The sequence below is a fragment of the Sminthopsis crassicaudata genome, chromosome 4 (assembly GCF_048593235.1).
Source record: "Sminthopsis crassicaudata isolate SCR6 chromosome 4, ASM4859323v1, whole genome shotgun sequence".
Classification (NCBI taxonomy): Eukaryota; Metazoa; Chordata; class Mammalia; order Dasyuromorphia; family Dasyuridae; genus Sminthopsis; species Sminthopsis crassicaudata.
The window spans coordinates 408,651,322-408,667,152 of NC_133620.1; the positions used below are offsets into that span (position 1 = coordinate 408,651,322).

At 40.3% G+C, this 15,831-nt stretch overlaps 2 protein-coding genes across 2 annotated transcripts in view; both read right to left on the bottom strand.

The window, feature by feature from the left end:
• The window catches only part of LOC141538766 (rho GTPase-activating protein 29-like), a 45,508-nt gene extending 33,240 nt beyond the window's left edge, over positions 1-12,268 (bottom strand). The window contains exons 1-2 of the mRNA XM_074260560.1: positions 12,211-12,268; positions 11,621-12,080 (exon numbers count right to left, since the gene is read on the bottom strand). Of these exons, the coding sequence (XP_074116661.1) occupies positions 11,621-12,080; positions 12,211-12,268 (518 nt within the window). The remainder of the gene's footprint in view (positions 1-11,620; positions 12,081-12,210) is intronic.
• ABCA4 (ATP binding cassette subfamily A member 4) overlaps positions 1-15,831 on the bottom strand; it is a 357,920-nt gene that overhangs the window by 227,367 nt on the left and 114,722 nt on the right. The gene's annotated exons all lie outside the window — the stretch shown is intronic.

A 15,831-nucleotide genomic window follows, 5' to 3' on the forward strand; every position in this document is an offset into this window, starting at 1 on the left:
GAGAGCAACTTAACTATATCGATTTCACAGGTAGCAGAAGAACTGAACTACACTAGGTATGAACAAACCTGATTCTAGATCAGGCTAAAGAGCAAATCAGCTAAATGGCCTTGGAGTTCTAAACCAGGATGGACACCCAATGAGCTGAATAGCCTAGAAGTTCTAGACCAGGTGAGGACCTTAAAGAGAAGAATAGTTTAGATCAAATCACTTTCAATGAGGTATCACCACCACTCACATGTATGTAGTGCCTATATGGACCAGACCCTGTGCTAAAAGCTTGACAATTATTCTCATTTGACACTCACAATAATTATAGGAGAGGAGTGTTATTATCATCCCTACTTCATAGTTAAGAAACTAAAGCAGGAAAAAGTGAAGTGGCTTATGCAAAGTCACACAACTAGTGATTGTCTGAGGCTATTTTTGAATTCCAAGATGTTCCTTATCCAACAACATAAATTGAATGACTCAGTTGAATAAATAAGTATAAGTAACTTAGAAAGTTTTAAAATTCTCATATATGCCTTTGTTAAATTAACTACAGAGAATCCCTTTGTATCCCAGTCAATTTTAGATTTAGCTTGAAGAAAAAAGGCATCCCAAGTTAATCTGTTGAATTATTGAATTACATTAGAATTATCTTCTAACTATATTACATTCTGTAAGTTCTCAATGGCTATTTAAAGACATAGAGAGAGGCTAAAAATTGAGTAAGATTCATCAAAAGTTGTATTAACATTAGATATGACTAACTCAATCAGTCCAACTATTCTGGAGAGTAATAGAGAACTCTGACTCTCCTAAATACTTAAACCTCTGAATATCCAGCAATATTATTGCCAAGCCTATACTGCTCCTTCCCCCTAAGATATCAAAGATCTTTGAAACATATATGTATATGTATATGTATATGTATATGTATATGTATATGTGTATATACATATATGTATATGTATATATATATGTATATGAGAGCAACAGATTTACTTATGCAAAATATTTATAACAGAGCCTTTTGTTGTAATAAAGAACTGGAAGCAGAAAGCAAAGAAGATGTCCACCTTTGAGGGATGGTTGAAAAAATTATGGCATAAAAGGAATATCATTGTGCTATAAGAAATGATCAAAGTGATAGTTGTATAAGAACCTGGGAAGACTTCTATGAACTGAGAGTTGGGGAAGTGAACAGAAAAGAACCAAGTGAACATTTATAAGGTTAAAATCAACTGGTTGATAAACCCCAAGACTATAGCTTCCGGAAATACAACTCAGTTTTGACAAAAACAGCTGGGAAAACTGGAAAAAATATGGCAGAAACTAGGTACCGACCAATATCCCTCACTCTACCTATATATGGTCAAAATGAGTACATGACTTAGAAATAAAGAGTAATACCATAAGCAAATCAGGAGAGCAAGGAATAGCTTACCTGTAAGATCTATGGAGAAGGAAAGAATTTATGTTCAAACAGGAGATAGGGAACATTATGAAATGTAAGTTATGTGATTACATTAAATTAAAAAGGTTTTGCACAAAGCCAATACAGCCAACATTAGAAGGGAACTAGAAAACTAAGAAACAATTTTTACAGCCAGCGTTTCTGATAAGGCATCATTTTCTAAAAAATACAGAGAAGAGTCAAATTGGCAAGAACTCAAATGCATTCCACAACTGATAATGGTCAAAGGATATGAACAGGCAGTTTCTGGATGAAGAAATTAAAGCCATTTATAAGCATATGAAAAAATGCTCTAAAATCACTACTCAGAGAAATAGTAAATTAAAGCAATTCTGAGGTACACCTCAAATCTAGCAGAGATTGATTAACATGACAGAAAAGGAAAATGATAAATGTTGAAGAGGATGCAGGAAAACTGGTACATTAATGCAGCGTTGGTGGAGTTCTGAACTGATCAAACCATTCTGGGAGCAATTTGGAAGTATGTCTAAAGGGCATAACGCTCTTTTGACTACCAATATTTTTATTAGGTCTGTATGCCAAAAATCTCATAAAAATTGGAAAAGGACTCATATGTTCAAAAATGTTTAAAGCAGCTCTCAGGTAGCAAAGAATTAGAAAGGGAGGGGATGTACATCAATTGGGGAATGGCTGAACAAATTGTGGTACATGAATACGATGGAATACTATTTGTTCTAGAAGAAATGAACAGGTTGATTTCAGAAAAACCTGAAAGACCTACATGAATTGATTCTAAAAGAAGTGAACAAAGCCAGGAAAACATTGTAAAAAAGTAACCACAATACTGTGTGATGATCCATTTGGACAGACTTTGCTCTTCTCAGCAAACACAAGGATCTAAGATGATTCTAAAAGATGGAAAATGTAATCCACATCCAGAGAAAGAACCATGGAGTCTAAATGCTGAGTAAATCTACTACAACATAACTAATATGTAAATATATTTAATATGACTTTACATGTATAATCTTTACAGACCGATTGCTGTCTCTGGGCAGAAATGAGGGGGGGGGACATCTATAGACATCTGAAGAAATGATCTAATTCACTACTGATTAGAAAAATGCAAGTGAATTGCCTCACATCAGACACTGACAAGCAGGCTGGTTTCATAAAGGCCTAGAAAGACTTAAATGAATTGATGCTAAGTGAAGTGAACAGAATCAAGAGAACATTATCTATAGAACAATACTATTCCATTACATTCATATACCATAAAATTTATTCTGAGGTCTTTTTGACTCCAGATCCAGAGCTCTATCCAATGGGCCACCTCATTGTTCCCAAGTCTATGGAACCACAAATTTACACTATTAAGGGGCTAACAGTGGAAATCAAAATCTTATAAAAGTAAATGTCAGAAACTAATTTTAAAAAAGAAAAAAAAACTACTGAAAGGTTTAAGAATGTTTATAAATGCATTGATCAACCATGCTACCAGAGGACTAATTGATAACAAATGGCACTCTTGATAGAGAAACGACAGACTCAAAGTACGAAATGAAACAATCATTGTATTTTTGAATATGACAATTTTGGGATATTTTTGTTCAACTACATTTTTTTTATGATTTGTTTTATTTTTATTATAGCTTTTTATTTACAAGATATATGCCTGGGTAATTTTTCAGCATTGACCCTTGCAAAACCTTCTGTTACAACTTTTCCCCTCCTTCCCCCCATCTCCTCCCCCAGATGGCAGGGAGACCCATATATGTTAAATATGTTAAAGTATATGTTAAATACAGTATATAACTATTTGTAAAGGATTATTGTTTATTTCTTTCTTGAGTTGGGGAGTAAAAGAATGAAGGCTGTAATAGTAAGTCATTTAAAACTCCATTAGATTTATAAGCAAATCTTTCTGCAATGGGTTTTGTTCTTATGCAAGCTTAAACACAGAAATAAGCTGTGCTCCCCTCCTTGGAAATAATAAACACGGTTCTACCTAAAAGCACAGAGTAAGCAGTCCCTAATTTAGGAATGGCTTCTGTTCTAAAAGTTCATTTGTACAAAGCATTTACTTGATATTCAAATATATTTGTCCATTAAAACAATCTTAAAAATAGTGGGTGTGTTCTCGCCATAGCACCCAAAAGCTTTTTTAATCCAAACAGAGCAGAAACAGTACCACTAGGTACCTTGAGGAAAATTTGAGCTCAGTCCTTGAAATGGGCTTCGGAAAATGGGGGAAAGGCAGCCTCCTCTGGATGGGGTGGTGGAAGGGGAGCAGAGTATAGTGAGGGGAGTAGAGAGTATATGGAACCTCTAGCAGCTGTCATAGCAGCATGGCAGACAGGGGCCTGCCTGAGGGGTGTCAGTGCACAAGGCAATGGGGAGGGAAGGGTTTAAGCAGCACCAACAACATTCTCTCCTCATTCAACACACTTTTCTCCATTGCCAGGTGCTGGGCCAGACCCTGGGCATACAATGACAAAACTCAAATGTCCTTGACTCATTTATATGGTGATTTGGGGGAACAAGGGGAAGGAACAAGAGGTTCATCCTGGCCCAGGATTCCATGGGAAGTAAATGCTCCTGAGATAGGAAAGTGGTAGTTATTGATATCTCTAGACTACTGGTCCAGAGGAAGATTGCCACGGTTTAGCTTTCCATTAAATGTGAAAGAGGCACAGTTTCTCCAGATCAGAACTTCCATGAATCCAGTTCCAACACTGGTTATTAAATAGATCTTTTGGGCAGCACCCAGGTGAGGGGGCCCTTTAGTCACTGTGGATAATGCAGGCAGGTTACAATGGCAAGAACCTTTGGATCTTAGCATGAGGATCTGAGTTCACATTTGGCTTGTGTTCCTCCTGTGGATGTGTGACGTTGGCCAAGTCACTGAACTTCTTGGGACCTCAATTTCCTCATCCTAAGTTTAGGAAAACATATCACTCTACTTATGGAGCAGAAAAAACAAATACACAAACTTATGACATAAAAACCGAGTGTTTTGCAATAATGCAAATGTGAAATGTATACATTAGAAATACATAATTAATGATTAGAGGGGAATTGGGGACGTCTTCAGGCTTGTCTGTTGGATTTTAAAACAAAAGGAAGAATTCAAAAAAGTGCACTCCAACAGGATATAACATGAGCAGAAACAGAGCTGGATAAGAGCAGGGTTTGTTCTGGGGACAGAGATTACCACAGTGTGCAGACATAGTAGGAGATAAAGCTAGTAGACTGGCACTTGTAGGCCTTGAATACCAGAATAACCATTAAAAAATTTCCAGCACAAATATTTTAGAAAGAATGGTTTTTTTCCTTTTGCTCTACAATTGCCAAGGTCAAAGAATCATGACATCTCAGACAACATTTTGTTTATAAGCCTCTCTATAGACAACTTCTCAACAAGGACAGATAATAATACAATGGCAGTCAACTCCACTTTATGTGGTTTCCTATTTCTAAAATGTTGATCACATAAGAAGGGAGAAGTAGATAAAGGCAGGAAGGAATAGCTCACATTTATAGGACATTTTGATATTTACCCCATTCAGGTAGGAAATAAGCCTGGTAACAATGTGGAGCATAAAATAAAGGAATGGCTTGACCCTGAAAAGTCCAGTGAGAGAATTATTGTAATAGTTGGAAGAGATAAAACAAGAGAAAAATAAGGTTCTTTAGTTTGATGGTCCTGAAAGGAGAAAAAGGTTTTAGGAAGAAGATCATAGATGAAAAGATCAGAGAAGGATGTAAAAAAGAAATTAAATTTTTGAATAAGATTCCATCCTTTGAACCAATGAAGTCAGTTTATTGCCTGAAAAAAAAAAGTCAGAAGAATGAACAGATATGGAGAGAATAAGGAATGTGTTTGAGATGCCAATTTCATCTTATGACATCTGACTTCAAATTTCAATGAAACTAACAATTTTATCTATATAATTCTTAAAGCAGAGCTTTCCATATTAGCACTTAAGCAGTATAAATTCTTTAAAGAAAGCAAACTGAAAAACATGAGCTTTTAAATTAGGAAATCTGCGTTCAAGTACATTTTTGTACTTGAACTCAGATTTTCTAACTTAAAAGCATGGTCACCTATATAAAACTTATTTGGGAAACCAGGCAAACTTAACAAACTTTTTTACTAATTAAAATTAACTAGATGGAACCAATGAAATATGCAATAATATACAGCAAGGGTAGTCACTGACCACAAACTTGAATTAGTAGTTATACTAGAAATGTATTCATCTACTGTATTGTAATTAAACTTTAAGCACATACATAATTAAGTGCTTCAGCATTTTAATATAAGATATAAAATACACTCTGTAATTATTCATAATGCACTTTAATGATACCAGATAGAGATCTAAAACTGCAAGTTCCATATTTGCTACAAGTATTAAAAGATTATATTAATGAACTTTTGCTGAAAATAACTCATGGTAAGAAGAATTTCTATATAGCTATTTCCAAGCAAGAAAGACAGACTCATTCAAATTTTCCTCATTATTATTTGTCTACCTTTAGTTGTCAATTGTTAAAATTGGAGTCAATTAAAATACTATCTATTAGAGTATTATGTGAAACACATCCTTTAAAAAATCCAACATAAAATTTTTTTAAGTATTTGGAAATAAATTCGCCAACACTTTTTATTCTAAGAAATCTATTCCAGATGTCAGGGTTCTACCAACACAGTTGACAAATGACACCATTATAAAAATACACATAAAAAAGTACTAGTTAAAAAATAGAATAATTTCCTAATATATCAAATCTTCAATAATTCTTCTAAGTACTTGGCAAATAAACCATTACTTCTATAGCAGTATTTTTACATGCTGAATATGAAATATTCACTAAAATTTAATTTCACAATCTTACCAAAAATGGGAATTACATAACCACATTAATTATAACTATGTAAATCCAACCACTCTGTATCACAGATAAGAAAACTGAGGCTCCAAATAGCAGTTGTGTAAGTTGCCCAAAGTAACATGGTTTGTTAAGAAACGGAATTGCAAACAAATTCCTATTTCCACAGTTCAATTTTCTTGGATTTCCTTCCATGTCAACTTTCTCTTTTCTCTTGAATGTAGCAGAAGTGCAATTGCTAAATCTGGTCTCCTGGGTGCCTCTCAAGCACCCCCTTCAATGAAAATGAGGTATTTGTTCCAAATAGCACATGCTTCTCATTAAATACAGTCAGTTTATAAAGAGATGAGTACCACAGGCAATATTTTTATTACTTAATGTTTTATTTTCTTCCTCAATTATATGGAAAAAAAGCTTTAATATTTATTATTTAACTTCAGTTCCAAATTTTATCCCTTTCTCAACTTTCCCCCCTGCCTGAAATGATAAGTAATCTGACAAATTCTTGTTGATTGGTTAGAGGAATGTATTTACTCGAAAAATCCTTAATAAAAGAAATATTAATTTTCTCCCAAGACAAATTTCCTGGGTTAAATTTTAAAAAGTCATTTTCAGTAAAAGACTGAAGCCTATGATTATCTTTGATATAATACAAATGGACCTAAAAAGCTAAACTGAAATAAGCCTAATTTGGAAAGATGTAAGTAATTTAAATCTGATTGTTTTAAGACAATTTTTCACAGTATAGGAAACAATCTAGGTTAAATGTAAATGTGTTTATTAATTATAAAACAATTAGCATATTAAATATCAATGAACTGAATGAATTAAAGTTAACCTCTAAATGTTAAATTACAATTCTATATACCAAATTGTTACTCTGGCTTGAGTAAGAAAACAAAGCATTGGAAAGTCACAACTACCATAAGCTGAGATCAATCATGATAAAAAGAAGTAATATTAATAAATTATTATTTATTATTTGCAAATAGTAAATAAGTAGAAGGAAATTCTGTTACTAATAAAGCTAAATACACAGAAGCATAACTACTTACACAGATTGAGTTATCCCTGGATGGCAAAATAGCCCATATACACCTTCTGAGAGGATAGTTTCCTTCAAACAGAGCAACAACTCTGTAAGCCTCCTGATGTGCTCAACCAATTGTTTAATGAACTCTAGATCAAAAATGGGGCTTTTAATAGAAATTTGGGTTTGAATTTAGGCTGTTCTAAAAGGTGTTCTTATTACATTTTCCAGAATTAGGATAAGCAAAAAGATTTCCCTAAGAGAATAAAATACACATGTTCCTTCTACCATTAGATAACAATGTCAACTGTTGCAGTGCTCCTGAAATTCATTTAATAAAGGACAGAAAGTAAAAGTCCTTTAAGAAAAATCAAAGGCAATTATTAAATACATGGGAACATCATAAATGCTATTAAGTTCCCATTACTTGATTTCTGAGAATGAATAAGATTTTTGGGAATCCTGCAAAACATCACTTTCATCACTTTAAGTTTTAATAATCTTTAAAGTTACCCTATTTTTTTCTATAACATCAATTTGTAATTATTTATTCTTGCACATTTTTTTCTTTAGCCTATGCATACCTTGGAGTACAAAGTTCTGTAAGTTTATCCACAGGAATGTCTCTTATTTTAAAGTTTACCCCCTATTCAAGCTCAGGAACACCATTAGTACTAGTATTTCATAAAATGGTAAATATATCGATGTTCACATTGTATTGCTCAAATAAAGAATAAATCACACTCCTCCCTTTATTCTTCACCTTTCCAAACAAAATAAAGAGTCCTTCTTTTGGACTTATGGTCTAAAATGAAAATGATGCAAATCTATTCCAATAAAAATTTCTCTAAATTTTATGGAAACATTAATTTATAAAAATCAATAAAAAATCAACCAATTTCTCCATCAAAATCACTGTAAACTCCTATAGTTAAATCCTAGGATCACAATCTCAGATATGCTTACACGGGAGACAAATGCCCCTAAGGAGAGCAAAGATGAGAAAAACAACTAGAATTGGACCAAGTAATTAGAGAAGACAATAAAATTTTAGGGTGTTGAGGGACTGATGTACATAAGTTGTCTCAAAGAAAAGATGCCAAAAACATGAAAAAAAATCTCACACCTTATTAATGTCCCAAAAAAGGCCTGAGAGCCTATCAACAACAATGGGTCTGGATGCAAACTCTTTCCAGTCATCTCTGTGTGAATCAAGACCACTGGAGCACTGGCCATCATCCTCTGCTTCCTCCCAGAGAAACCTTGGACTCTAGAGCTGGTACACCAGCTCTGTCACTTACTTGCCATTTCCAAATCAGAAATCCTCAATTCAGAAAAGGATAGAAATGACTCAAGAGTTAAGTCACTTTCTACATGAGGTCTTTCCAGGTGTCCTCCTTCCCTAAATGCATTCATTTTGTCTAAATCCTGTAATACTCATCTCCGTACAGGTTGTCTGCCCCATTAGAACAGACTCTCCTAGAGGACAAAGACCATTTCCCTTTGCTCTTGTATCCCCTGGGCTACATACAGTGCACAGTGCCTGGCACACTGCAGGACTGACTGCCCTGGGTCACACATCAAGTGAGTAACATCAGATATGGCATTCAGTCCAGCTCCCTCTTGGCATTTGGCCTTCCGAGCAATTAAGAGAGAGACTCGTGGTATACTTTCCCAAGTGAATATTCACCTGTTCAATTTCTTAACTCAAAATTTGCCTTCCTCAGGAAATTCCAATTATAAAAAGATTTCCACATTAAACTGCTACTTCATTTTATGCTGATTCTCCTACCATTTATTTCACTTCAAAACCAAGTATTTGAAGATTATGAAGAAAAACAGACAGAAATAGTACCAAAGGACTCCCAGGTGAAGCCTGAACTGAACAGACAGAAAACTGAACAAAAGCCATCTGTACAACTCTCCCCAGATTCCCATGCAGCCCTTTCCATCCCCCAGCTGTGCCAGCAGACCAAACAGGGCGACCTTTTCAGAAACGCTGTAGCTTCTAAATCACACATCTGGTTCCACACAGCGCTTTGATTTCTCCATTTCCTCGCTGTCTCCCTCACTGGAATGCCTGCTCCTAGAGGGCTGAGCCTCGGTTTGCCTTTCCCGGGAGCCAGAGTTGAGCTCAGAGCTAAGGGCTTCCTAACGTTCACTGACAATGCAGACATCGAAAGTGCATTAGACATGCAAAAACGCCTCTTACAGAACTGGAGAGTAGGATGTCATCTAACCCAGCCCACCAAGCTAAGGAAGGAGAACACGAAGGGGGGTGGGGGGGCGCCGCTGACTTAACAAGGGTCTGAAAACAGTTTAAACCCAGGGCTCTGGAGCCTACAGGAGTTCACCTGAGGGGGGGGGGGGTGCAATGGAAAGACCCAAGGCTCCAGGGCCAAAAGTCCCAGCTTTGGGCAAATCGCTTAAACTCCCCGTGCAGCCTCTGCCCCCAGTATAACTGCAGGGACAGCCACGTCCCTTTTAGCCCCCACCTTAGGGATGGCATTTCCTACCCCTTCCTAGCTCTGATTGGGTCACCAAGATTTCTCTCTCGGAAAAACATATTTGGGCTGAAGTATTTCCAACTGAAGACACGAACTGTTCAACCGAAGCTGAACGTCCCAGGGCACTTCCATCTGACCACTGCTTTCTCAAGGACACCCCCACCTCAGCCCCCAAATAGCCCGTTATTTCACCAATCTGCTCCTTCAGCACTTTTCTGTGACAAGCGAGGCTCTGAACTATGCCAGAGATACTCTTAAAACTCCCAGTGGGAGGCCTCGGGGCGTCCACCGTCTTTCTCCCCCACCTGCCCCACCCCCAGCGGTGAGCGCTGAGGTCCGGCGGAGGGGACCATCAAAGTGACTTCTCAGTCCCTCTGGGAAAACGACTTTCAAAGCAAGAGTCGGGCTCTGCCGGGAGGGCCGTGGGAGCTGCTCCCTTCTGTTCCGGACCAAGTTCCTGGGCTGCACCCCCGGCTCCTGCTAATTCGGAACCGGCCCCTACGAACCAGCAGGATCGGGGGGGGGGGGGGGAGGGGGGGGCGGGGCAAGGACTCCCACCTCGCGCAGCCCAGAATAGACCGGGAGCTGGGAGGGCAGCAAGGGCGGGAAGGGGGAAGAGAAGCGATTAGAAACGGGGCGGGGGAGGAAGGGAGGGAGGGAGGATGAGATGAGAGAGATACGGAAGAAAGGAAGGGGAGAGAAGGAGGACGAGGCAGGGAAAGAAGAAAGGAATAGGAGAGAAAGAAAAGAAGGGAGGAAGGGAGGAGGAAAGGAAGAGAGAGAGAGCCTTGAAAAACGGAAAAGGGGAAGGAAGAAGGAGAGAAGGAAGGGCAGAGGAAAAAAAAGGAAGGGAGGAGGAAAAGAGAAGAGAGAAATGGAAGAAAGGAAAGGGAGGACAGGGAAAGAAGGAAAGAATGGGGTAAAAGGAAAGGAAGGAGGAAAGGGAGGAAAAGGAGAAAGGAAAGGAGGAGAAAGGGAAGAGGGCAGAGAAAGAAGGAATGAGAAAGTAGGAAAAGGAGAAAGGAAGGAGAAAGGAAGGAGAAAAGGAAAGGGATGGATATAGAGTAAAGGAAGAATGGGGAGAAAGAAGGGGAGGCAAGGGAGGAGGACGGAAGAATGGAAAGGATGAAGGAATTTAGAAAGGACGGAGGGGCAAAAAGGAAAAGAAGAAAAAAATGAAAGCAGAAAAAGGGAAGGGAGGAGGGAGAAAGGGATGGAGACAGAGGGGAGGGAGAAAGGGAAACGGATGCCGGGGACGCCACTTGGGCCCCGGACTGGACAGGTAACAGGGTCACCTCGGGGGTTGCCGCGGGTTTCCAGGTCACTTCGACACCCACCCCTGTACTCCCAAAGCTTAGCAGCGGGCGCAGGATGCCCGCACGGAGGGGTGGGAGAATCGGCTGCCAAAGGATGTTCCCGGCCAAGGGTCCCGCGGACGCCCGAGGAATCGGGGGTAGGAGGAGGCCTAGGCTTGGGCCCAGAAGGTGGAGGCTGGGAGAGTAAGGGAGGGCGGCTGCGCCCGGAGCGGCGGCCGGGGTCGCTTCCCTGGCCAGCCGGCCCCACACTGGCCGCTCTGTCCCGCTCAGGGAAGCTCCGCGCGGAGCCCAGCCGAGGAGAGCGACCCCGGGACGAGTTCCCCGAAAGCTCCGCCAAGAACGTACAATCGCTCCGGGAGCAGCGACCCTCCCCCAGTCCGGGTGGGGAAGGGGCAGGGTGGGGCCCGCTCTGGACGCGCCAAGGGCACGGGGGCTCGGCGACACTCACGGGTGGAGCAGCGCGTACGCAAGGCGAACATCGGGGTCCTCGCGGCAGTCGTGGATGCGTCCCGTAGCCCCCTGCCCGCCGAGGAGAGTCCGCTCTCCCGTGGGCCGACGGAGCAGCAAAACTGTGGCCGTTACCGACGCTTCCACAGCCAACTGAAGAGGTTGCCGCAGCTCCCCACCCCCGGTCCCGGAGCGGCGGCCGCCCCGCCCTCGCCGAGCCTCGCGCTCGAAACCTGCCCCACCCCCCGAAGCCTGCCAATTGGCCGGGGCCTGAAGGGGGCGGAGCTGAAGCTCCCCAGAGAAACAGGTGGAGGGAGGGGCGGCGGGCCTGGGGCTGCCGCTGTCCGGAACCTCCAATTTGGCCCCAAGTTCACTTTGCGCACTTTTGCGTAGGAGAGACCTACGCTGGAGCCTGGGAGCAACTTTAGGACCGTCCGGAACGCAGCCGATGGTCAAGTGCTCTAGGTGAGGGGAGCGCCGGGGACCGGCGCGTGCTAGCGCGTGCTAGCGGAATCTGCCGCGGACGGGCGAACCTACGCGGCTGCAGGTAGAGGGCAGCCTAGGCCCCTTCGCTGGCCGCCGCTGCCGTGCCTCTGGGTGGAGGAGGACTTCGTTCTGAAAGTGTCCGGTGTTTAGAAGAGTTACACATGTTTACACTCATCATTTGCTGCCTTCGGCTGGAGAGAGGAAACATTTGGAACAAAAGGTTTTGCAGGGTGAATGCTGAATCCTCGCTCTCCATTTTTGAAAAAATAAAAAGCTATTTTTTAAAAAAAGAAAATTTTGTTTATCGAGCAAGCGTTGCTCAGTGCTGAGAGAACCAGTTATGTCACTGCAAAGTCTCAGTTTCCCCTTTGCACTGGCACGCCCTTTTTACCAGCTGTTCCCGCTTTTCATTTCAATAGTTCAGGTGCATTTTTTGCCTTGGCATTTAACTACTTTATTTGTTGAAAGAGGTATCAACCAGGGGTTCTCAAGCACAAGTCCCTGAAATCTATGGATTTAAAAAAATAGTTTGATAACTTTCAATCTATGGGACAACAAAGTTGTGCAGTGGTCAGGGGACCAGGCCTGAATTCGGGACAAATTCCTCTTCTTGAACTCACACCTGGCTTCAAACTAGCAATTAGCCCCGAGGGTCTCACGGGGAAGGAAACCGCCAACCGCTCGCCGAAAACAAGCAAGCCCACAAAGGAGGTCCTAAAGACGGGGCTATAATGAAAAGCACCGAACAACTGTAATTTAAACATCTTTGGTTTTCTTGTATAATTCCACTTGTATATAGAAACTTCATTCTGAGAAGTAGCCTATTAGTTGCACCAGATTGCCAATGTACACATAACACAAAAAGGTTAAAATTCAATAAGTATACAACCAAAGGCATAAAGAATATATTAATATATTAACTTTTCATTTATGCTGTGTCTGATTTTTATATGCACTGGTTTTCCCTTTTAGCATCTAAGTTCATCATGAGTATAGGTTGCTTCATTCTTTGTACTTGGATGCCTAGCAAATAAATAGTAGGCATTTGATAAAGACTTATCGATTGAATAAATGTGTGTTGATCGAATGATAAGCTCCTTTCCTTTACGAAAGTTCATGGCCACAGAAATACAAAGCTGGGAATGACCTCAACCTTTTTTAAACATCAAGAATTGGAGGCCCAGTGAGGCTAGATCCTTGCCCAAGGTCACACACAGACCATGGGCTCATCACCTTAGAGTTCAAAGAGACCAAGGAAACCATCTAGTCCCATGCCCTCATTTTATAGATGGCCCAGGCTAAGAAAAATAAATATGGGCTCTGTCCCACCCTTCCTGCTTAGGGAGAAGGGACTCTGCCTTTTGCCTTTCTGTCTCAATGCCTTGCACACAGCTAATGCTTAGTAATTTCTTTTGAATGACAGAGAGTTCGGCCCATTTAAAGACTGCTGTGTTGGCTGCCTGAATCAAGGTCACAAGGGAGAGAGCTCGAGGTGCACCTCGTTAAGCAGCTTACTAACCACCAGGTTATATGCACTCCCGCAGGAGCAGGCCAAGGCTGGCATCCCCAGGCAGGTAACACAACTGGGCATTGTGTCCTTGGGACGGTGGGGAAAACCTCCCCTGGAATCAGGAAGACCTGAATTCAGATGTGGCCTCAGACACTTACTAGGTGTGGGACTCTGGGAAATCATTTAACCTTCCTATCCAAAAAACCCAAAGAATTTGTGTCCTTCCGGTCAGTAAGATACGCTGTCTTACCTCTGAGGTGGTGACAGCTTTTTATACATCTTGCCCCAGAACCAAAGGGTACTTTCTTGAGTACAGAAATCTCTAAAAAAGAAGGAAAAAATTAAGAAAAAGGGATAGCCAAAGGCAGATAGATAAGCAGGCTATATCACTCCTTGTCACTAAAGCCATTTAAACCTGATACCTCTCACCTAGAGCACATAGAAAAACTGATGAAAAGAATGACAAGTCACAATCAAAACAAAAACATATATCAAGAATGGACAAAACAGACTGAGCAGATAATTAATCTTGATTACAAAATCAACTGAAAAAGAAGGAATCAATTCAGACCAAATGCAGAAACTGAGTATGAAAGATATATTACATGTACCCAGGAACTTTGTTGTACTGATCAGAGAACATGGGGAGCATAATCTGGGAAAAGAAAAACAAAAGCAAAAATTCCTATATTGTTACCAGGATGTAATATTGCTATATTTATAATAGGCATTTTAAAAAAAATAGTGGATGGATTACTTAACTTGGAATCAGAAAGGCCTGGATTCAAATATTACCTTTAATGAAAAATAAGACATATTTTCAGAAATGGTCAAAGCAGGCAAGGCAAGGTTTGTGTTGCTTTTATTTTTTAAATTTGTGAGGGGGAGAATTGAGGGTCAATGAGAAAAGTAGAAAAAGTGAAGCATTTTTTAAGTACACAAAATGTAAGGAGGTTTAGAATGAAACAGTTAAGTGGAATAGCTTTGGAATAACATTTTGAAAGTCATTAAAAAACTGCATAGTAGAGATTCATGATTCAGCAGCCATTAGGACATTGATTAAGTTTGCCTGAAACATAATTGCTAACCTATCTGCCTAAACCACAGCTCATTATAACCACCCCAGAGCAGGCAAAATCATTCTGATGACATGCTGTTAAAAGATTTATGGAAAAACACATCATCAAGCTATAAAGAAAGATTACCTCTGTTTAGCCACCTCAGTGTCAATGCATATGTCAAGAGATAGAAGAGTTTCAGTAATGGAAGTAATGAAATTTTCCACAGCACTCTATGAAACTTGAATATTAAAACAAATCTGACAGCATTTGTCCTGAGAAAAGCACTAGAGCTAAAACACTTCTAAAAATCTAGTACATGTGAACTTCACTCAGGGAAGATTTGAAAAGGAAAGCTTATCATCTACAGTTTCATGATCATAATCAGGCAGTATAACACAATGGTTCTTCCACACTCATTAATGCTGCTCAAGCCCAGCTAGTTGGGTTTACTTTCTTCATTAAACTTTACCTAAAAGAACACAGAATCCTTATGGACTTTCTTAAAACTGTTTACCTCCCTCCTTAAGGAGTGGGGTAGACACTTTCTGTCAGTGATTTCCTTTCATCTCTCCCACAAAAATACTGAACAAACAAGAAGGCAACTGAGAGTATCATGGAATTTGTAGAGCTGGGTGGGAACTCGGCCACCTTCCTCAGCCCCAGTGGGCCCAGGTGGCAGAGTCCACAGAGAGCTGGACTTGGAATCAGGGAGACCTGAGTTCAAATTCTGACTCAGTCCTTTAGCTGTGTGATGCTGGGCAAGTCACCTGCTATCTTTGTACCAATTTCCTCATCTGCATCTCACAGGGTTGTTATGGGGATCAAATGAGATTACACAGATAAGATGGTTGGCAAATCCAATGCTAGCTATTCTTATTAAAGGCTGAATGATGTGTCCAGTTGTCACACAACTAGTCAGTGGCACAGGTGGGATTCACAGGAATTCTTTCCCTGACACCACATTGATAGCCCAGGATTTTTAGGTCAATTCTTAGATTCTCTTTTTCTGAAAAGGTTATCCTTGGGTGGCTGGACCAATGAAAACCAATATTGTTTCTGGGAGTCTCTTAAATGACCAGATCCTTAACTAATATTTTGAGATGTCTGTCTAAGTCAGTCAGTTTCTCCCACTGACTTTATATTTGGCTTGTGGCT